Source organism: Pelophylax lessonae (assembly GCF_965119305.1).
Source record: "Pelophylax lessonae genome assembly, chromosome: 3".
NCBI lineage: Eukaryota > Metazoa > Chordata > Amphibia > Anura > Ranidae > Pelophylax > Pelophylax lessonae.
The window spans coordinates 33,180,915-33,204,907 of record NC_138770.1 but is presented as its reverse complement, the minus strand read 5'-3'; the positions used below and the strand labels follow the sequence as shown (position 1 = coordinate 33,204,907).

The 23,993-nt window shown below is 44.0% G+C and overlaps 3 protein-coding genes across 3 annotated transcripts in view; 2 read left to right on the top strand and 1 right to left on the bottom strand.

Annotated features, from left to right (window-relative positions):
* The window catches only part of LOC309550783 (uncharacterized protein), a 492,521-nt gene extending 476,015 nt beyond the window's left edge, over positions 1–16,506 (bottom strand). The window contains exon 1 of the mRNA XM_082251119.1: positions 16,388–16,506. The gene's annotated coding sequence lies outside the window, so the exon portion shown is untranslated. The remainder of the gene's footprint in view (positions 1–16,387) is intronic.
* The window catches only part of LOC309550274 (uncharacterized protein), a gene marked incomplete at both ends in the record, with an annotated part of 1,476,097 nt that overhangs the window by 94,386 nt on the left and 1,357,718 nt on the right, over positions 1–23,993 (top strand).
* Positions 1–23,993, top strand: part of LOC309549938 (uncharacterized protein) — a gene marked incomplete at both ends in the record, with an annotated part of 46,559 nt that overhangs the window by 1,862 nt on the left and 20,704 nt on the right. Inside the window, 2 exons of the mRNA XM_082250420.1 lie at positions 7,639–8,561; positions 22,025–22,825. Coding sequence (XP_082106546.1) covers positions 7,639–8,561; positions 22,025–22,825 — 1,724 coding nt within the window. The remainder of the gene's footprint in view (positions 1–7,638; positions 8,562–22,024; positions 22,826–23,993) is intronic.

Sequence of the window (23,993 nt, the reverse complement as noted above, 5' to 3'; positions counted from 1 at the left end):
TGTTAGAGGGGGTACCTAGGTTGAGGCCCTGAAGTGTTAAAGGGGGCGCCTGCAGTTTTGGCCTTGAAGAGTCAGTGTATAGTGTGGAGTGTACAGGTTGAGAGTTGCAGCAGCACAGGAATTTACAAAGAGCTACCTCCAAGCTAGCGTAAGGTTGGAGGGAGCTGTTCAGTGACTTTTGAGCAAAGCAGTGTCAGGAGTCAAGTATTCTACAGTCCTGGATCTTCTGAATTAAAGTCGAGGTTCCAGCACAGTTCTCAGTGTTACAGTAGCGTCAGGAAGCGTTGGCTGGCGCCAAGACAGCGCTAACAGGCATTTTTCTACAAAGTTCCAAAATTGTACCTAGTTGAGCCAGAGGAGTATCCCACTCATTCCCTTCTCCCATCCCCTAAATACAATAAAACAAACTGATTCAGATTCGGACCAGAACAGTCCTCAGATATATCTACTGCCTTCCCAATTGGTGAGATTAATGTGCGCACATCGGATAAACCAAACTCTGACACTCAGTTCAGCCATTAGTTCATTCTAATTTATTAGTTCCTCTTTTGTTCTTATAAAGACTGAGGAAAGTCATAAACAGGAAATAGTCATATATAATACGTATAAGGTGTTGATTGGATGATTGGAGTATCTATGTGTCTATGTCTTTCTTCCAGGACATTACGAGGTCTTATTTTGGGTGTTGTCTCCATGTTCAATCGCCATCTTGCTTCTCCGAAAGGAGGGGTGATCTAATTGCATTTTGAGTAAGGTAGTGAATCTCAGCAGTAACATATATACATATATACATGAGGTATGCACCATAAGGTGAAATAGGCATTACATCCATTGCAGTTTCCCCCCTTGAAATGTCTATTTCAATCTGTCCCTATTACTACTAGAGCACCTATTCACCTGGCCCATACTCCACCGGAACTTTTTTGGAGGCCGTATATAGAGAAGAGCGGTAACTAGCTCACTACCCCCCTCGATACAGCTTGGAGAGGGCAGTCAGGTGCTATCTATCCCTATAACCCTATTGAACTGTGAAATAATGAATAGGGGTGACTATAGAGGGATGAAGGGTTTGTCCTCTTCCATCATAAGGCGGTCTTCTTCTTATTATTATTAGTACTGTTACACCTACCTGGGCGAGCACCTTCTGCCACCCACTCATCCAGCTACAATACTGAGATCAAGGGTCTGTAATACCTGAGTTCTTCTTCAACTTAAGAGACTCAAACCACCTGATCCCTGGCTTTGAATTCATCTTGGACCCCCCTTGGGACCCCTATTCATGTACACATGAGGGTCAAAGCTTCCGGAGGGAGCTGTTTGCTTCCTCCTGCGGTTGGGTGCTAGGTCAGTGTATTTATCAGGAGCATTATACTACAAAAATCAAAAAGTTAATGGAACTACTTGTGTGCTGGATGAATTGTAGCAAAATGTAGTGATACTATTTGTCCTAGTGGTGGCCGCCTGTTGCGTACCTGGTTTGGTGATAATCACCGCTGAGCTTTTATCAGACTTTTAAAGAAAAGGATATATAGCACAATTATTTTGCTGCCGGCAGAATCTTGTCTTCTGTGGGTTCCCGGGTCTGTTTCTGGGTCTGGAATGGAGGAAAATACTCGAACGGATATTAGTTATTGCTTTAGACAAACGTGTAACATAACTAGTTGACACATCAGATTGTAACTGCAACTGCTGTGGGAAGTAACAGCTGAGTCTTGGGGCTGAACCAAACAAAATTTCATAAGGAGACAGGGCATGTTTCCCCCGGGGGATGTGTCTGACACTGAACAGGGCACTGGGCAAACTGTCTGGTCAACTCATCCCTGTTTCCTGGGACATTTTTAACATCCTAGACTTTATTGTACCATTCATCCTTTCTACCTTCCTACTACTTCGAGGGTGGTATGGGGTGTGTAGAGCAAACTGAACTCCCAGTGCTGCCCAAATCTCTTTTGTAAGGGTTGCTGTGAAAGCTGGGCCCTGATCGCTCTCTACCACCTCTGGGACCCCAAGTCTACATAATATCTCACTGAATAATTTCTTGGCTGTGGCCTTGGCTGTCATGTTTGTAACGTTGTAGGCTTTTGGCCAACTGGAGGACATGTCTACCACCACTAGGGCTTTTTGGCATCTGTATATGATCAATTTGTATCCTCTGGAATGCATACAGGGGTTTCGCCAAATGTTTCTGCGGTGTCTCTTCTGTCCTCACCGGATTGCATTTTTCACATACTGCACATGAGGCGCAGTCATTTCTGGTTAAGGTGGCTATTCCTGATCCTGGGGCCCAGTAATATTTTCTGATCAGTGAATTCATTAAGTTCTTAGAGAGATGTGCAGATCCATGCTCCCATTGGATGACTGCTGAATACATATATTTTGGTAAACGGGTTTTCCCTTTCATCTGTGTGAGCCGCCCCTTGCATAGAGACTAGGTATAGCCTTTCAGATGGCATCTGCACTGGGAATTCACTCTCTTCTTCGGCCACTTCGGCCATTTGTCGTTGGTTTGTTGCTGCTTGCTTAGCCGCTATATCCGCCAAGTGGTTCCCTCTGGCTTCTTGAGAATGCCATGTGCTTTAGCCTTCAAGACAGCCACTTGTTCAGGCAGGAATAGTGCATCCATTAAATCCTTGATGGATGGGCCATGTTTCAACGGTGTTCCGGCCGCTATCAGGAACCCTCTAGCCACCAGTGTGGCACTTGCCTTCTTTGTCTGCATATCTGGAGTATTTATAGGGGTCTTCTTCACCTTCTTCTTGTCCTTCTCCTTCTTGTCCTTCTCCTTATTCTCCTTCTTGTCCCCCCTCAAAAATGGCAGAAGTGTGGCCGGGTTGAGAGTGACTCGCTGGAGGGACACATTGTCCGGGATGAATAGAGCACACTTTGGGAAACAGCAATGTCAATGTCTTGCGAAGCCAGAAGAAGCGGGGGGTGTGCTGAAATGAGGTCTGAAGTTTTGTCCAGCAGCGTATGGACAGCAAAAACAGCTTAAACAGGAAGGGCCACTCCTAGCCACGGGGTCCAAGCGGCAAGAATAGTACCCAATCGGTCTGAGCCTGTTGCCATGGGCCTGAACCAGTACTCTTGTGGCATGTCCCTCTCTCTCTGAGACAAATAGCTTGAAAGGCTTCTCATAGTTCCAAAGGTGGAGGGCGGGGACCATGGATAAATTTCTTTCAGAAGTTCAAAGTTGGTGAAGGCTTTTGTTGATTGTAGGGAAGGATCGGTCTTCAGGGCATCATACTGGGGTCGCATCAGTAGGGATGCATCGGGAATGCAGGAACGGCAGTAGGAGATCAGTCCCAGCAAGGATGGAGGGATGGGATGGAAGGGTCTCTGACCCATTGGCACTGGAATGGCCTTGATTGCGGTGACTTGTTCTTGGGTAAGATGTCGTGTGCCTTCTGAGATGCAGTGACCAAGAGAGACCACTGTGCCTTTGCACCGTTGGATCTTGTGTTTTGTGGCTTTGCAGTCTTGCTTGGCCAAGTAGCAAAGGGGGGCTCTCAGAGCGAGTTGATGATGCCTCTTCTTGGGTGTCCGCACAAAGCAAGAGATCATCCACATACTGAAGGAGCACAACCTCTGGGTGGAGTTAGATCCATGTGTCTCAAATGGATGTCATTGCCTTGGCAAATCGGGATGGGGAATTTTAGGCTCCTTGAGGCATTACATTTAGAAGTACAGGGTATCAGCTTCATTAGACAAAGGGTCTCGACCTATGCTGAAATAGCTACGAATTGAGCTGGCTTCAAAGGGTATTGTGGTTTACTGGGTAGAAGTGCCTCAGGTTTCAGTTGCACCTTGACAGGTGGTACTTTTAAGTGACTGATGTCTTCGGGTCCTGTGGTATTGAACCTGGAGTTGTCCCTTCATGAAGTGTCATCACGAGAGGCAGAGAACACAAAGCAGATGAGTCTTCTAAGGATAGAGGAGTATGTAGCTGCACTCCTCGTTCAGTGGTGAAAATGATCGAGGCCTGTAGTCTGGACTGCACATCAGCTCCTAGCAGATTCAAGGGGCATGTAGAAGACACCACAACTCTGGCAAGCAAGTTAGGGTATGTTCCCAGTTGGAGTGGCTCAGTAAAGGGACACAGGAAACATCTACAGTGGAAAGGAAAGTACTAGACCATTTCTCTGGTTTGGGGCTTGACGGGCAGTCTGATCATTGCCCTCTGCTGCAAATTCCTCAAGACACAGAAAGAACTTCACCTCTTCTCTGTGTGGGCCCCACTTCTGCAAGTGATCACACATCAGGTGATCAAAGGGCAGGTGTCATTCATTGCCGCTCCAAATTTCTGCCAGATCTCTGCATGTTGTCTCTGGGGTTATTGGGACTTCGGTTAATTTTTGCTCATTGTTGCTTAGAAACACTGTTAATATTAGTACCATTTGAGCACACTGTCATAAGGGGTGACACGGATTTGCAAATTTCCTAGCGGGAGTTGGGGCAAGAGCAAATGAAGTCCTCAGAACTGTGAGTCTCGGATTAGGGGTTAAATCAGTGGGTGCCCTTGTCATCTGCGGTTAGTCGTCCCAGTTGGATGCTTCTCCATCACTAATATATTGGACCTGTAATCCGGGGAGGATGGAAGTGTGGTAGGAACCATCCATCCTGGTTTAGAACAAGGAGAACTGAATATAGGCAGAGGAGGGTATAGGCCTTTGTTAGGCCTTCCTGGTGTACCAAGATGGCCGTCAACAGGAAGTGTACTAGGTTGGGCTTTGCACACGAGGAAGTCAGATGCTGTCCCTATGAGAAAAACAATGACATGCAGGGAAGGGCTGTAATGGGGGTATAACTTTTCTTCTGACTTGTTCCTCTCCCCCCTCTGGGCCACCCAGCTCAAAATCCAAGGTCCCTCACTCTTTTCTGTTCTTCTGCCGCTGTCCCGGTTAACGGCCGGAAGGGGCAGTTCTGGCAACTAATGGGTTGATAACCCTCTCTTTCTGCTCTCTGCTCAATCTGCTCAAGGGGTAACCCAAACCCTCATTTCACTGGGTAATGTACATTCAATCTCACAACACGCAGTTCAGGAGTGCTGGGAAGCAGCAGCTTGTGGCCCAACTGAGCCTTCACACAGCCACCTTCCTTGACTTTCACTAATCCCCAACCTCTTTGGTGTATAGCAAACAAAAGACCACACACACAATCAGAACAAGACATCACAGCTGAGCTATCCGGGCAATCAATTTGTGAACGATTTTGTAATTCCTCCTGATTGATACTGATTTCCCTCTTTTGGCAAAGTGCCAAATTTTCAAAACTCTGACCAGAGGTTCCTCTTCTTCAATGGAGGGTGCCCTTAAAATATCATTTAAATGCTACAATCAAATGAAAAGTTAATCTACTTTAAAACTTTTGGCTCAGTGCCAATAGGGTTCAATGGTCATGTTACTTGCTGTAACCCTTAATGTCCAAAAATGTATTCTATAACTGTCATACGAACAAAGATATTTATACTTGAACCCCCCCTGGCAAGTAGCCAATTCTCAGAACTTTTGCACCGAGTCTCCCTTGCGCAATAGGAACTACGGGCAAATGTTTTTGATGATGAAACAGTGTTCTTATCCACTATTACTACACTCAATATCAATAAATGGCAAAACAATTGAACTTTACAGAAATAATTGTATATGTGTGTGAATGCTGTACGTATTCCACTATACGTCACACTACACAAGAAAAAGAGGAAGTTAAAGTAAGGAGAGTGGAGGGGTTGATCGATGTGGGGGGGATTCGAAACTCTTGAAAGAGGAAGCAAGTACTACAGATCTGTCTAGCTTAAATTCAATACGTCATTTGCACGCAGCAAAAATGTTTAACAGAACACATGACATTACTGACTGATTATAAGGGGGATTGAACTGTCAGAATAAACTCTGTTTCACAGGATCCCAGCGTCAAGCGCGTTTTTCCCTCCTCCCGGGAGCCTCCTACCGTGGCCCATGCGAGAGGGGTTCCTCCCCCCGAGCATTCGTGCAAACACGCACTAATAAATTACTCCGAGGGGAGTTATCTCATCTGTGACAGAATTCCCTTCTGACCGTCTCGTCACCCCACAAACCACAAGCCAGCAAACATAACAAAAACAGGCAGCAGATATAAATTATGCAGGTTCCTTGTTAATACACTTTGGGCAAGTTATGTTACCTGTCTTGCTGACCGCAGGCAGCTGATATGGACACAAAGATAATCAACACAGAGACGGTATACAGGTAAGGTTCAAAGTATGTCTTACCGTATATTCAGAGGTGATCAGTCTCTGCCCTCGTCTGTGTTGATTCCTCTCGGTTTCCTCTCGATCAGCTACCTTTTGGTTCAGAACCCAAAGTGTCTCATCTGGGGGTGCCATTTGATTCAGATTCGGACCAGAACAGTCCTCAGATATATCTACTGCCTTCCCAATTGGTGAGATTAATGTGCGCACATCGGATAAACCAAACTCTGACACTCAGTTCAGCCATTAGTTCATTCTAATTTATTAGTTCCTCTTTTGTTCTTATAAAGACTGAGGAAAGTCATAAACAGGAAATAGTCATATATAATACGTATAAGGTGTTGATTGGATGATTGGAGTATCTATGTGTCTATGTCTTTCTTCCAGGACATTACGAGGTCTTATTTTGGGTGTTGTCTCCATGTTCAATCGCCATCTTGCTTCTCCGAAAGGAGGGGTGATCTAATTGCATTTTGAGTAAGGTAGTGAATCTCAGCAGTTACATATATACATGAGGTATGCACCATAAGGTGAAATAGTTTCACTAATATAACCAGTATTACATCCATTACAAAACCAAAGATGCCGGAATGGTCATTGTCTCAATTCTCACACCTGGGTTCACAGCTCAAATGCTGGGAGTGTTACCAGTAACAATGGCAGACCCATATGGATTCTCTTTTGTTTCACCAATTTTCTACCAGCTGGACATTTTATATCGGTAGATAGTGAGTAGGTGTCCGGCACATCAAGGCGTGGCCTGGCGTACGTCCAGACTAAGTCTGCCATTTACTATCATACAGCAGGTCTTGACTTGATGTGTGACTCCTGGGACACCTAGTTACCCTCTACCATTTACTAGTTACCTTGAGGGGGGAATTGTAAGATCCTCAGAGACAAAGCTGTCTGATGTGGGTGGAGTCCTGGTTTAGGGGAACCAATCTGCTGATGTATGTCTAGTAATAATCTTTGTATTTCTATTTTAGTACATGGACGGGAGATGAGGAAAACCTCAGAGGATTGTCTCACTTTGTCTCCAGACTGTAAAGTAGAAGATGAGGACATCACACAGTATAGTCCAGGAGAAAACCCGGCTACCTCAAATCTCCATCCGGCACCACACAGTGTAGATGGACCATCGTATTCCTCTTATCCTGAGGAACCTCAGACTGTGAGGGACAGTGCCAGACCATCGTATTCCTCTTATCCTGAGGAACCTCAGACTGTGAGGGACGGTGCCGGACCATTGTATTCCTCTTATCCTGAGGAACCTCAGACTGTGAGGGACGGTGCCGGATCATCGTATTCCTCTTATCCTGAGGAACCTCCGCCTGTGAGGGACAGTGCTGAACCATCGTATTCCTCTTATCCTGAGGAACCTCAGACTGTGAGGGACGGTGCCGTCCTTCCAACAGATCAGAGCTTTTCCTGTTCTGACTGCGGGAAATGTTTTTCACAGAAGTCCGATCTTTACAAACATCAGAAATCTCACACGGGGGTGAAGCAATTTTCCTGTCCTGAGTGTGGGAAATCTTTTTCACAGAAGTCCAATCTTAACAAACATCAGAGATTTCACACAGGGGAGAAGCCGTATTGCTGTCCTGAGTGTGGGAAATGTTTTTCATACTCGTCCTCTCTTTACAAACATCAGAGGTCTCACACAGGGGAGAAACCGTTTTCCTGTCTTGAGTGCGGGAAATCTTTTTCACAGAAGTCTGATCTTTACAAACATCAGAGATCTCACACAGGGGAGAAGCCGTATTCCTGTCCTGAGTGTGGGAAATGTTTTTCACGGAAGTTCTCTCTTCACACACATCAGAGATCTCACACGGGGGATAAGCCGTTTTCCTGTCCTGAGTGCGGGAGATCTTTTTCACGGAAATCCAATCTTTACACACATCAGAGAACTCACACGGGGGAGAAGCCACTTTCCTGTCCTGAGTGTGGGAAACGTTTTTCACGGAAGTCCGATCTTTACGATCATCAGAGATCTCACACGGGGGAGAAGCCGTATTCCTGTCCTGAGTGTGGGAAATGTTTTTCACGGAAGTTCTCTCTTCACACACATCAGAGATCTCACACGGGGGATAAGCCGTTTTATTGTCCTGAGTGCGGGAAATGTTTTTTAGACAGATCCCATCTTTACACACATCAGAGATCTCACACAGGGGAGAAGCCGTATTCTTGTCCTGAGTGCGGGAAATGTTTTTCAATAATGTCTAATCTTCACACACATCAGAGATCTCACACGGGGGAGAAGCCGTATTCTTGTCCTGAGTGTGGGAAATATTTTTCACAGAAGTCCAATCTTTACACACATCAGAGAACTCACACGGGGGAGAAGCCACTTTCCTGTCCTGAGTGAGGGAATTGTTCCTCACTGAAGTCCTGTCTTCCTGTACATCAGTAATCCCACACAACCCTTGAGGTGAATTAGTGCCTTGAGTGCGGGAAATGTCTTCTATATGAATGTTGGTGGACATGTGGGGAAGAAGCACACCTTGATATAAACCTCAGATATACTCCATGGCTGATCTTCATCATGTAAGAAACACTTCATAAGGAGATCAGAGATGACCAGAGACATGGATGAAGTGTTGTACCATGTTGGCTTTTCATTGGCTGAGTAGATTTTGGGGTGTAGAGTGGTAAGTAGAGCCATGAAATGAAGGAATCACCTTCAGAATGTCTTGCTTGTCTGTGTGACGGTAACTGATAATGATATAGCGGGTTACAGAGCTAGAAGCTGTGAGATCCCATATATCTTTATCAGTAAACTTTACACAGACAAGACAGAAATTTTGAAGTTGATTTCCTTCATTTCAAGGCTCTACTTACCAGTGGTGACACCAAAGCGTGTCTCTCTGTCTTCAGTCCATCCTTCTTCCATCCCCCAACAGGAGGGAAGGGGAACTCAGAGATAAACTAGGTGAGAACTTCTTTCCTTTGCTCCTGTGTGGGTTTGGGTGGCTTGGCGGAGTGCGGCACGAGAGGTAACACCGCTTGTCTTTATATTTCTACATATCTTGTCTGGGTGGAGGTTATTGGTTGGAAAATATTTATATTGTTTTATTTTCTGTAAATAATTTCTGTTTTCCCTTTGAAGGGAGATATTATGTGAAGGGATTGGCTCAATAGTTACCACTTCACTTACATGTTTAGTTTTTATAAAATAGATGAACAAATATGACAAGCATTCATTCATCCATGAAAAATGTTGGTCTTATTTTATTTCATTCAGTGATTTCCTATGATCATTGGGTCCATCTAGTGGCCATAATGCAGTATTGAGCTATTTTTCCTGATTGAGGTATTTTGGAACTAATGCCTTATTATGGCTACTAGCTGGAGCTGACGATTATAGGAAATCACTGTGTTTATTAGAATATGGCCAGAATTTGTCACAGCTGGACACATGCCTGTCACACTCACCCAACATATTCTCTACATAGACCCCTTAGTTACCTATGTTGGGGGGGAGGGGTCATACAAATACCCGAGATCATACCCATGTATTTATGAGTACAGTACACATTGAAGGGCATAAACAAAATAAAACCACAGGATTAAACCAACTATTGATTTAAAACCAAAAATACGTAATTTGGCCTTTAGATGGTGCTAAGCATCATAGCAATTAGAGCACAGGGGAGAAGCCGTATTCCTGTCCTGAGTGTGGGAAATGTTTTTCACGGAAGTTCTCTCTTCACACACATCAGAGATCTCACACGGGGGATAAGCCGTTTTCCTGTCCTGAGTGCGGGAGATCTTTTTCACGGAAATCCAATCTTTACACACATCAGAGAACTCACACGGGGGAGAAGCCACTTTCCTGTCCTGAGTGAGGGAATTGTTCCTCACTGAAGTCCTGTCTTCCTGTACATCAGTAATCCCACACAACCCTTGAGGTGAATTAGTGCCTTGAGTGCGGGAAATGTCTTCTATATGAATGTTGGTGGACATGTGGGGAAGAAGCACACCTTGATATACACCTCAGATATACTCCATGGCTGATCTTCATCATGTAAGAAACACTTCATAAGGAGATCAGAGATGACCAGAGACATGGATGAAGTGTTGTACCATGTTGGCTTTTCATTGGCTGAGTAGATTTTGGGGTGTAGAGTGGTAAGTAGAGCCATGAAATGAAGGAATCACCTTCAGAATGTCTTGCTTGTCTGTGTGACGGTAACTGATAATGATATAGCGGGTTACAGAGCTAGAAGCTGTGAGATCCCATATATCTTTATCAGTAAACTTTACACAGACAAGACAGAAATTTTGAAGTTGATTTCCTTCATTTCAAGGCTCTACTTACCAGTGGTGACACCAAAGCGTGTCTCTCTGTCTTCAGTCCATCCTTCTTCCATCCCCCAACAGGAGGGAAGGAGAACTCGGAGATAAACTAGGTGAGAACTTCTTTCCTTTGCTCCTGTGTGGGTTTGGGTGGCTTGGCGGAGTGCGGCACGAGAGGTAACACCGCTTGTCTTTATATTTCTACATATCTTGTCTGGGTGGAGGTTATTGGTTGGAAAATATTTATATTGTTTTATTTTCTGTAAATAATTTCTGTTTCCCTTTGAAGGGAGATATTATGTGAAGGGATTGGCTCAGTAGCTACCACTTCACTTACATGTTTAGTTTTTATAAAATAGATGAACAAATATGACAAGCATTCATTCATCCATGAAAAATGTTGGTCTTATTTTATTTCATTCAGTGATTTCCTATGATCATTGGGTCCATCTAGTGGCCATAATGCAGTATTGAACTATTTTTCCTGATTGAGGTATTTTGGAACTAATGCCTTATTATGGCTACTAGCTGGAGCTGACAATTATAGGAAATCACTGTGTTTATTAGAATATGGCCAGAATTTGTCACAGCTGGACACATGCCTGTCACACTCACCAAACATATTCTCTACATAGACCCCTTAGTTACCTATGTTGGGGGGGAAGGGTCATACAAATACCCGAGATCATACCCATGTATTTATGAGTACAGTACACATTGAAGGGCATAAACAAAATAAAACCACAGGATTAAACCAACTATTGATTTAAAACCAAAAATACGTAATTTGGCCTTTAAATGGTGCTAAGCATCATAGCAATTAGAGCCATCTAGTTACCAAATGTCACATTTTTAATTTTAAATCAATGGAAAATATTCAATCAGATCAGCAAATCACCTAATAACCTTCATTGTTTCCCCAATCACACAGAAGGAATGTACATGCATTGTCACTGAGAGAATTGCTATGTAAATGTTCTAATATTTACCCCTAAATGTCAGGAGACGTTTATATAAAGATGGGAAGCTCTAATGTAACCACAGCAGAGTGATCCCATCTAGCTAACATTAACCCTTTTACTGCCAGAGCTGTGTTTGCATTATTTTTGCACACATGGTAAAATGCAGATTTGGGCCTGAAGATTAGATAAAACCCCCAAACATATATTTTCTGAAAGCAGAGGCCCTGGAGAATAAAATGGTGGTAATTATTAAGGTGTTCCTCGTACACAAATGTCACCTTCATATCTGGGTTTTATTTTCTCCTTTCCCCCATTTTCTATGGTGTGATCTTTTCTACAATACTTTGTTATAATAATATAACACATTGTGTATTGTATTGTACACAAATTATTACTGACTCCGCCTCCACATTCCAGACAAGTCATTTTCCTGACCAATTGGATTTCTTACTTTACCATTTTATTCATTTTTTTTTTGCACTCTTGTTAAAATCAAAATTAGAATAAAAAATATATTGAAAGAAAAAATTGTGTGTGTCGTGCAATGATGACAGACTTCAGTATCCAGAAAGGCTGGTAGGTGACACTTCCATATACAGCCCAAGGAAGTGACAAGGAACCCCTAGGAACCTTTGGGGGAACCCTGGCTGAGAAATGCTGGACTAGGCACTCATATATTATTATTATTATTATACAGGATTTATAAAGCGCCAACAGTTTGCGCAGGCTCTACAATGTTAGGGCAAACAGTACAATTACAATAAAGTTCAATACAGGAGGAATCGGAGGGTCCTGCTCTTTTGAGCTTACAATCTAGGAGGGAGGGTCAAGTGATACAAAAGGTAATAACTGTGGAGGATGGGCTGATGGAGAAAATAAAAGTACAGTTATTAGGTGGGGGCAGAATAGGCTTCTCTGAAGAGATGAATTTTCAGGGAACACCAAAAGGTGGATAGAGTAAGAGATAGTGAGACAGATTGGGGTAGGGAGTTCTATGGGATACCAGAGGGTCGGGAGAAGTCCTGGAGGTGGGAGGAGGTGACAAGGGAACTAGAAAGCAGGAGATATTGGGAAGATCGAAGAGGATGATTTGGTTGGAATATTGAGACCAGGTTAGTGGTGTAGCTTGGGCGGAGTTGTGGATGGCTTTGTAAGTTACCATTAGTATTTTTAATTTAAATTTGTAGGGTGAGTGGCAACTAATGGAGGGATTGGCAGAGAGGGGTAGCAGATGCTGAGCGGTTTGTGAGGTGGATGAGTCTGGCAGTAGCATTCATGAGGGGAGGGATATCATATGTAAAGGTAAGCCAATGAGGAGGGAGTTGCAGTAGTCGAGGCGAGAGATAACCAGGGAGTAGGGATGGGTAAATGGTTCAGGACGGGCATAAGTTTGGCTTGAACATCATCCGTTTGGCCATTCGCCCAACACCAGAAATTTCTGTGTGCGTGGTTTTCTTTGTCTTTTTTTTATTATTATTATTATTTTTTCATGTTTGATACTATCAATGCAATTTTTTTTTTTTTTACAAAATATTGTTTTCAAAGGAGCAGTGATTTTATTAATGCTTAAAATGAAAAAAAAAAGAAAAATTCCTTTAAATATAGTGCCTGGGGGTCCCCTTAAACTGGATACGCACTATTTAATTTTATTTCGATTTTTTCCAATTTCCAAACCTAAACAGTTTCAATTTGTATGCAGTCAGGCAGGCCCTTACACTACATAGTTGAAGGTAAATCTAACAACAAAGTTGTATAGTGTGTATCCAGCCTTAGTCTGCCTGTAAAGTGGTGTATCTGTACTGTGTATAGAACCTGCTGCAGTAAAACTGACATTTATAAAGTAACAAAAATTACATTTAAATTGATTCTAATCAATTGTCGGCAATATAAATAAATAAATAAAAATAACAGTGTGGGGGTTCCCCCCGGTCAATACCAGGCCCTTTGAAATCCCCACAATCATTCTCTGTGACTTCAACATCCCAGTTACTACAAACACTTTTGCTACTTCTAAATGTTTTAGTGTAACCTCCTCATTTGGCCTGAAGCAATGGATACACAATGGATAGAGGCTTCTACTCACTCTGGTGGCAACACCCTCAGCCTTGTATTCTCCCACCTATGCACTCCATGCAACCTCTCCAACAATCCTCTCCCTCCCTCTAAACACCACTAGGGATGGGCGAGTGGTTTGGACTGAGGATAACTTCAGCCCAAAATGGCCCTTCAGGTGTTCGCCAAACACCCATATTTTCTGTGTGCTCTGCGTTTCTTCTATTTATTTTACTATTTACATCCCGACGAGTGCACAGTCAATAGGTTGTTAAGAAGTGAGGCCGGAAACCCGCCACAGCGTCCTTACCAACAAATGAGTCATCAGCTGTCAGCAGGCTCTCCAGCAGACAGCTGAATGTAAAAAAAAATAATTGTTGGCAAGGAAGATAAAAAATGGGAAAAAAAAAACACGTGGGGTCCCCACCATCTATACCAGGCCCCATCCATACCAGGCCCAAAAAAGGCTGCATGCTTGGATAAGGGTCTGGTATAGATTTTTAGGGGAAACCCCACACCATTTTTTTTTTAAATGGCGTATCTTCCCCCCCCAAAATCCATACCGGATCCTTATCTAAGCACGCAGCCTGGCAGGCCAGGACAGGGGTGAGGACAAGCAAGTGCCCCCCAAACCACACCAGGCCACATGCCCTCAACATGGGGGGGTGTTTTGGGTTAGGGAGGTCTTCAGGGGGCTAATCGGAATCTGGAAGCCCCCTTGAAAAAGGGGGCCCCCAGATCCTGGCCCTCATTTACCAAAAAAAGTGTTAAAAATAAAGACATGAGCCACTTTTTGACAGTTCCTTTATTAAAAAAATAAAAATAAAAAAACAAATAATGTCCCCTGAAGTAGATCCATCGTCAATCACAACGACCGCTGCACCGCCGAGCCAAAAAAAGAAAAACAAACCTCCACCCACGAGGAAGGCTAACTGTCGAATGCCTGCTCCGCTGGGTGACAGTTTTTAAATAGGTAATGGACAGAGCCACCTGGTGATGTCACCTGGTGGCCCTGCCCCTTATGATGTCACCGATCCAACATGTATTAGTCAGTTACATCACAAGGGGGCAGGCCACCAGATGATGTCACCAGGTGGCCCTGCTGCTAACCTTTTTAAGAACTGTTAGACTGTAATTCCTTGAGGGTGGAGTGTTTTCTTTTTTGGAGTCCAGAGGTGCAGTGGGTGTCATGATTGACGATGGATCTACATTGGAGGACATTTTTGTTTTGATTTTTCTATAGAAGGAATTGTGAAAAACGTGCTCATAGCCTCATTTATTCTTACAACGTACCCCAAACTCATTCACATAGGGGGCGGGATCTGGGGCCCCTTGTTAAAGGGGGCTTCATGATTCTGATAAGCCCCCTGCCTGCAGGCCCCCGCAACCACAGGCCAAGGTTTTGGGGAAGAGGCCCTTGTCCCTATCAACATAGGAACATGTTGAGGGCATGTGGCCTGGTATGATTCAGGGGGGGCACTCGTCTGTCCCCCTCTTTCCTTGCCTGCCAGGCTGCATGCTCGGATAAGGGTCAGGTATAGATTTTGGGGGCACCTCATGCCATTTGTTTTTTAAATTTTGGCATGGAGTTCCCCTTAAAATTCATGCCAGACCCAAAGGGCCTGGTATGTATTTTGGGGGACTAGACGCCGATTTCTCCCCGATTTTCTTCTTACCGGCAATTCTTTTTTTTACATTCCGCTGTCATCTGGGAAGCCAACTGACAGCTCATGACTCATTCCTTGTTAAGGACCCAGCGGCCAGCTTTCCGGTTTTGCTTCTTAACAGCCTATTGACTGTGCACTCGGCGGGATGTAAATAGTAAAAAAAAAAAAAGAAAACACAGAGCGCACAGAAAATTCGGCTGATTGGTAAAGTTCTCCTCGGCCCAAACCGCTCGCCCATCCCTAGTGGTGTATATAGAGAGGGAGAGGATTGTTGGAGAGGATGCATGGAGTACATAGGTGGGAGAATACAAGGCTGAGGGTGTTGCCACCAGAGTGAGTAGAAGCCTCTATCCATTGTGCACCCATTTCTTCAGGCCATATGCGGAGGTTAGACTGAGAAGTTTGGAAGTAGCAGAAGTGTTCGTAGTAACAGGGATGTTGAAGTCGCTGAGAATGATTGTGGGGATTTCAGAAGAGAGAAAGTAGGGCAGCCAGGCAGAGAAGTCATCAAGGAAAGTTAATACCGGTCCAGCGGGCCGATAGATCACAGCAATTCTAGAGGAAATTGGAGAAAATAGACATATACAGTGAGCTTCAAATGATGAGAGAGAGGAGAGTGGAGAACCTGGAAGGTGCTCTGTGAGGATAGGAGGATTACACACTGCACCTCCCTTGTGTTCCCTAGGTCGAGATTTACACCTACTTCATTCATCTTATGGTGTTTATCAATAAATGAAGTAAACTGATCCATGTAAAAATTCATATACAACATAAAGTGCTTTGTGCTCAAGATGCCGTCCCCGTAAGATCTCCTGCTTCCACTTTACACCTACTTCATTATCTTATAATATTTTCTATAAAGTAATAACCTGTGCAAATTCATGTAATCATACAATATTTTTTGCTCAATATAGTGTTCTCTGCAAGTCCACTGCTTCCACTTTGCATCTACTTTAACAAAGTTCTGTTGCTCCAAAAAAGTCCACAAATGAATGAAAAGTTGATAAGGTGTGAAAGTTCTCCGTGCTCCAAACTGTGCCAGCTGTAGTGTAGCCACGCCTTCTTCCACCTCTTACACACGTGATGGTGAGGGCGCCCCCTTAGTAGTGCTTCCCCACTCACCAGAGCAATATGACTCCCATCTTTTCAGCTACCAGAGTCACAAACATCCTTCACACTCCCCTCACCTCCGATGGCAAAGGAACTGAATCCTCCTCGCTCACTCCTGCAAGTCTGCTGCGCTTTCTGTTAGTCTCCCTCCTAGACTCGGCTTCCTCCTCTGACCGCTGTTCCAGCAGGAGCTCCGCCTCTTCATACACACTCAGGGAGGAGAGAAAGGGGAAGGATATACAGTACATACACACACAGCACAAGGCCGTGTTCACACTACCAAACGGTTCTCAGGGCTGCAGTTCCCTTGAGCTCCACAAGGTGGTGATCTCACTTCTACCCAGACAGGAAGTCTCTATGGAATACAGACAGGAAGTGATGTCAGGAACAGATAGGACATTCCATAGGACGTAGAGGGAGACACTGCAGGAACTGGCGGCAGAGGAGGTAAAACGTAGATTAACCCCTTCAGGGAGGATCAGATGATGATTAATGTATCCTTCTTCCAAAGCTGACCACACATGGATGGAAATGTGACCGATCCCTGCTGAACCAGCTGAATTTCCATGTATCTATGGTCACCTTAAGTGACTTCCTCCCCTCCCCCTCATCTCCTTCATTATGTAAGTCATGCTGAGATAATCTCCCATTGGCTGAGCAATATTCTCATTTGTCTCTGAGCTCCTTCTTGCTATTCCTCGTCCTGCCTGTTGTTTCCTTGGATTGATTTTCTGTGTAGTGACCCCGGCTTCATCTCTTGCATGCGCTCGTCTGTTGCTTGTCCTGACCTTTATCCTGATTCCTGGATCTCCTCCTCATCTCTCCTCCATATCCTCTTACACAGCTTTTCTCCACACCTGCAGTGACCCTGGGGGGTGGAAACTTGGCACCAGCATGCAGCAAAATCCATCCCCACCATTAGGAACTCTGGAAAAAATTGTCTGCTATTTACACTCCATTCCTCCGCACGTCACCTGCTCACATGAGAGATTTCTTTCTGTATGGTAAAGGTCAAAGTTCACTCTTTAGTTTAGGAGAGGTAGGACACACCCAGGAACGACAATTTTGTTTGCACAGGAGGCTTATATGGAGGGCCCCTCAAATCCCCCCATCCAAATGTTCCTCCAATCAGTCTAGATGTCCTATGACATCACACTGACCTCACAGCTCCTCCTCTAAATGTCCCTCCATCTGGCTTTTTTTCTGATGCTCTTAGGATGTGGGTGGATCCTTGGCATCCTCACTTTCAAAGTGGATCTGTTGGTCCTGTGTTGTATGTAATGATGTCAAAATGCCTGCAGTAAACTTTTAACCTGCGTAGTGTGGGGGTCCTGTGTGGGTAAATTATACCTCAGTGGGGCTTTTAAAAAATGGAGACCTGAATTGTGAGGAGAGGATTCATGGAAAATCATTTGATTTTACTATTTGTGTTCATATCTAGAGTTTTCCTCCTGTGAAATCTGGAGATCATATGACCATTAGGGATGATCGAACTTTTGAAAAGTTTGGTTCGACCAGAACACCCGAACTTCCCAGATTCCAGAACCCCATTGAAATCAATGGGACCCGAACTTTGATAATCAAAAAACATAATTTTGAAGCCCTAAAACCCAATAAATGCCCCTAAAAAGTGCCTAGGGTTCTGGGTCATGCCCCAGGGACTATTAATCACACAAAAAAAGTTCTTAAAAATTGTCATTTTTGATAGAGAGACAATTGTTGAAAAAATTATTGAAAAAAAAAAAAAAAAAAAAGAGATTTCTTTGGATTTAGTGTCTGGGGGTCTAAAGGGTGTACCTGTGAAGTTTCAGCTCTGTAGCATGTCCAGAACTAGAAAAAAAAAGATAATTTTTCTTAGAATTTTTATTAGCGCACGGATGGGGTTCCGCTACTTTCACACCTGGGCGTTTTTGTTTCAGGCGTTTATTGGGCATTTTTCGGGCATCTTTGGAGGCAAGCATGACATCTGAACTTCTATATAGGGGTATATACACACACACACAAACACACACATATATATATATATATATATATATATACACACACACATATAGGTGTGAAAGTAGCAGAACCCCATCCCTGCGCTAATGAAATTATTTACAGGGATGGGGTTCTGCTCCTATCACACCTATATGTGTGTATGTGCATATGTGTATATATACATATATGTGTGTGTGTACATATACACAAGTTATACAGAAGTTTAGATGTTATGCCTGCCTCCCAAGATGGTCACACCATCCCTCACCATCATCAGGTAGAAGATTGACAATTATTGGTTCTGATTAATACACAGCATGTTTGTTACAATGAATGTTTTTTTAGATCTTTGAGAGTGGAAACCTCGGGGATGATAATATTGATGTTAAAGAAGAATATAAAGACAAGGAGAAGTATGGAGTTATGGAGGAGTTCTTAGGACCCAAGGCTATGATGGAGCCACGTAATACCAGGAATCCACCAGAGAGATGTCCCCGTCCTCTGTATTCCCGGGATTCCACACAGGAAGGTCACACCATCCCTCACCATCATCAGGTAGATGAGGAACAATCACTGATAGTATCATTAGGATCTGTACATTATCTGCATTGTTACCATTGATGTCATTTTTATTATATATTCAGAGTGGAAACCTGAGAGATTCTAAAGTTGAAGTTAAAGAAGAGATAAAAGAGGAGGATGATGAGGATGGGGTGATGGAGGAGTCAGAGTTTCTAAAAGAACACAAAGATCTGTACCAGGACACCATGGTGGAGTCACCCAGCTACAGAAACCCACCAGAGAGATGTCCCCGTCCTCTGTATTCCCGGGATTCCACACAGGAAGGTCACACCATCCCCCACCATCATCAGGTAGATGATTGAAAATTATTGGTAGTTATGATTTATACACAGTATGTTTGTTACAATGAATGTTTTATTATATATTTAGAGTGGAAACCTCAGTGCGTATAATATTGTTGTTAAAGAAGAGTATAAAGAGGAGGATGAGGAGTATGGAGTGATGGAGGAGTTTTCAGAAGGACACAAGGATATGATGGAGCCACCTAATACCAGGAACCCACCAGAGAGATGTCCCCGTCCTCTGTATTCCCAGGATTCCACACAGGAAGGTCACACCATCCCTCACTGTTATAAGGTTGGTGGAGCAGACTGAGAATCTAGAACATGGACTCATGGAGATGATGTGTGGATTTTTTAAGTGACCTTATAGTTTTCTGATGATATTTTCTCTCATTTTATTAATTTAGAGTGGAGATCCAATTGATGTAAAAGTTGAGGTTAAAGCAGAAGAAGAAGAGAGGTATGTGAGGGATGATCAGCAGTCTATGGAGGAGGATGGAATAACGGGGACATTTATAGAGGAGGACACTCCTACAGAGATCAGCACAGGTGGGTCATTAACACTAAATACATTCCTCCACCCATACTGCTCACTGATTGGTACAGAGTAGGGCGGGGACTGGGTGATATCAGCCTGTAATCCCCTGGTCACTTTCCTGAGCTGTGTTCCCCATCCTGTATTCCTGTATTTCTCTCGGATAATCTTCCTTCTCTGTGCTGCAGACACAATTTATGTCTCTAGACTGGATTTATGGAGATTCTGGGGTTCAGCTGGCAGGAAAATGTTCATTTTCACCAGAGGAGTTACTAGATCTAAGCATCTGGGGTATGTTCTTTGAATACTCTGCCCCATACCTGGGTCTAGTAAAATCTCTGACAGAACAATTCTCCCGGGGTTACTTGCTCTGTTGTCTCCTGGCTGTGCTGGGTGGAGGGATATGTCTGTATAGTCTCACACCCAAGTCACTGAGTGCAGCCTCAGAAGATGGGAGGCAGCGGTGTGGGACCTCTGTAACTGATTACTGAACACAAATATTATGAGTTCTGACCCTTACACTGTATAATTTATATTGTATATTACATACTTTTGACCCCTGCACTGTATACTCTATGTTGTATATAACATACTCCTTACCTCTGCACTATATACTCTATGTTGTACATTACATAATCCTGATCCCTGCACTATATACTCTTATGTTGTACATTACATACTCCTGACCCCTGCACTATATACTCTATGTTTTCCATTACAAGAGATGGTCAGAGACTGCAGACATGATACAGGAGGTGGTCAGAGACTGTGCGGACATGACACAAGAGATGGTAAGAGACTGTGCGAACATGACACAGGAGGTGGTCAGAGACTGTGCAGACATGACACAGAAGATGGCCAGAGACTGTGCGGACATGATACAAGAGATGGTCAGAGGCTGTGCGGACATGACACAAGAGATGGTCAGAGACTGTGCGGAAATGACACAAGAGATGGTCAGAGACTGTGCGGGCATGACACAAGAGATGGTCAGAGACTGTGCGGACATGACACAAGAGATGGTCAGAGACTGTGCGGACATGATACAAGAGATGGTCAGAGACTGTGCGGACATGCTACAAGAGATGGTAAGGGACTGTGTGGACATGACACAAGAGATGGTCAGAGACTGTGCTGACATGATACAAGAGATGGTCAGAGACTGTGCGGACATAATACAAGAGATGGTCAGAGACTGTGCGGACATTACACAGGAGGTGGTCAGAGACTGTGCGGACATGATACAAGAGGTGGTCAGAGACTGTGCGGACATTATACAAGAGATGGTCAGAGACTGTGCGGACATGATACAAGAGATGGTCAGAGACTGTGCGGACATTACACAGGAGGTGGTCAGAGACTGTGCGGACATGATACAAGACATGGTCAGAGACTGTGCGGACATGAAAGAAGAGATGGTAAGAGACTGTGCGGACATGATACAAGAGATGGTCAGAGACTGTGCGGACATGATACAAGAGATGTTCAGAGACTGTGCGGACATGACACAAGAGATGTTCAGAGACTGTGCGGACATGATACAGGCGGTGGTCAGAGACTGTGCGGACATGATACAAGAGATGGTCAGAGACTGTGCGGACATGACACAGGAGATGGTCACAGACTGTGAGGACATGATACAAGAGATGGTCAGAGACTGTGCGGACATGATACAAGAGATGGTCATGGACTGTGAGGACATGATACAAGAGATGGTCAGGGACTGTGAGGACATGATACAAGAGATGGTCAGAGACTGTGCAGACATGATACAAGAGATGGTCAGGGACTGTGAGGACATGACACAAGACATGGTCAGAGACTGTGCAGACATGATACAAGAGACTAAGGTCCATGAATAAAGAAACAAACTGGTAGGAGATCAGAGGACCCATTTACTAGTTACCTTGAGGGTGGAATTATAAGGACCTCAGAGACAAAGCTGTCTGATGTGAGCGGAGTCCTGGTTTAGGGGAACCAATCTGCTCATGTCTAGTAATAATCTTTATATTTCTATTTTAGTACATGGACGGGAGATGAGGAGAACCTCAGAGGATTGTCTCACTTTGTCTCCAGACTGTAAAGTAGAAGATGAGGACATCACACAGTATAGTCCAGGAGAAAACCCGGCTACCTCAAATGTCCATCCGGCACCACACAGTGTAGATGGACCATCGTATTCCTCTTATCCTGAGGAACCTCAGACTGTGAGGGACAGTGCGGGACCATCATATTCCTCTTATCCTGAGGAACCTCAGACTGTGAGGGACAGTGCCGGACCATCTTATTCCTCTTATCCTGAGGAACCTCAGACTGTGAGGGACAGTGCCGGACCATCGTATTCCTCTTATCCTGAGGAACCTCAGACTGTGAGGGACGGTGCCGTCCTTACAACAGATAAGAGGTTTTCCTGTACTGAGTGTGGGAAGTGTTTTAGTTTTAAATCTGGTTTTAATCTGCACAAAAGAATTCACACAGGAGAGAAGCCATATTCCTGTTCGGAGTGCGGGAAATGTTTTATACAAAAATCAGATCTTGCCACACATTTAAGGACTCACACAGGGGAAAAACCATACTCCTGTTCTGAGTGCGGGAAATGTTTTTCGGACAAGTCCTTTTATCACACACATCAAAGACTACACAAAGGTGAGAAGCCGTATTCCTGTCCCGAGTGCGGGAAATGTTTTGTAGTAAAAGGACAACTTGTCACACATCAGAGGTCTCACACTGGGGAGAAGCCTTATTCCTGTCCTGAGTGCGGAAAATGTTTTTCAGATAAGCCAAACCTTAACAGGCATCAGAGACATCACATGGGAAAAAAGCCGTATTCCTGTTCTGAGTGCGAAAAATGTTTTGTACAAAAATCAACCCTTGTTACACATCAAAGATCTCACACAGGGGAGAAGCCGTATTCCTGTCCTGATTGCGAAAAATGTTTTTCACAGAAGTCCCATCTTTACAAACATCAGAGATCTCACACAGGTGAGAAGCCGTATTCCTGCCCTGAGTGCGGGAAATGTTTTTCAGACAAATCCAGTCTTTCCATACATCAGAGATCTCACACAGGGGAGAAACCGTATTCCTGTCCTGAGTGCGGGAAATGTTTTTCAAAGAAGTCCAGTCTTAACAGACATCAGAGATCTCACACGGGAGAAAAGCCACTTTCCTGTCCTGAGTGTGGGAAATGTTTTTCACAGAAGTCCGATCTTTCCAGACATCAAAGATCTCACACGAGGCAGAAGCCCTTTCCTGTCCTGAGTGAGGGAATTGTTCCTCACTGAAGTCCTGTCTTCCTGTACATCAGGGATCCCACACAACCCTCGAGGTGTATTAGTGCCTTGAGTGCGGGAAATGTCTTCTATATGAATGTTGCTGGACATCACAGCTCTCATGTGGGGAAGAAGCACACCCTGATATACACCTCAGATATACTCCATGGCTGATGTTCATCATGAGATCAGAGATCAAAGACATGGATGAAGTGTTGTACCGTGTTGGCCATTGATAGCAGTAGAAATATAAAAATGGAGTCATTACCTTTCATTGGCTGAGTACATTTTGTGGTGTAACCTTTCACAAACACTTAGATGTCTATTTTTCACAATTTATTGGATAAAGGTGACCAGCATTCACCCAGCTGTGATTAATATTGGTTGTAATAAAGTAATGAAGATGATAAGTATCACAGGAATTAGCTCCATCTAGTGGCTGAATACATTATTCTTCATTTTAAATCATTAGAAACCATTCGACCAGCTCAGCAAATAGCCCAATAGCATTTTATTATACCCCATTCACAGAATATACACGACCTATTACTGCGCTAATTGCTATGCAAATCTTTTATGAACAGACCCCTAAATGTCAGGAAATATTTATTTATTTGTCACCTGCCCACAGTACATCTTATGAGGACAGGCGGCACAGCCATGCTAGGTGACATTCCCGTACCTTACCTAACACATGCACACTACCGCTCCCCCATGACCGCTGTGTCCGGTGGACAGCTGATCTTTGTGGTCAGTACCCAGTCACTGTGGGCACACGGGGTATCATGTGACCAGTCATAGCGATCACATGAGAAGATATAAGAAAACTTTTATGAGTGGCTTTCATTCATGAACAGCTTGCTTAATGTTGTGATAATGTTGTGATTGTCCCACAGCCATCACATGGTACCTGGCAATGTCTACCAGCTGTAGCCAATCATAGCATGCCAACAGTAAGCAAGCTGTAATAAATGGAAAGCCATTATAACAGTGATTATCAGCAACAACAGTGTAGAAAAAAAAGTCCTTTATCACC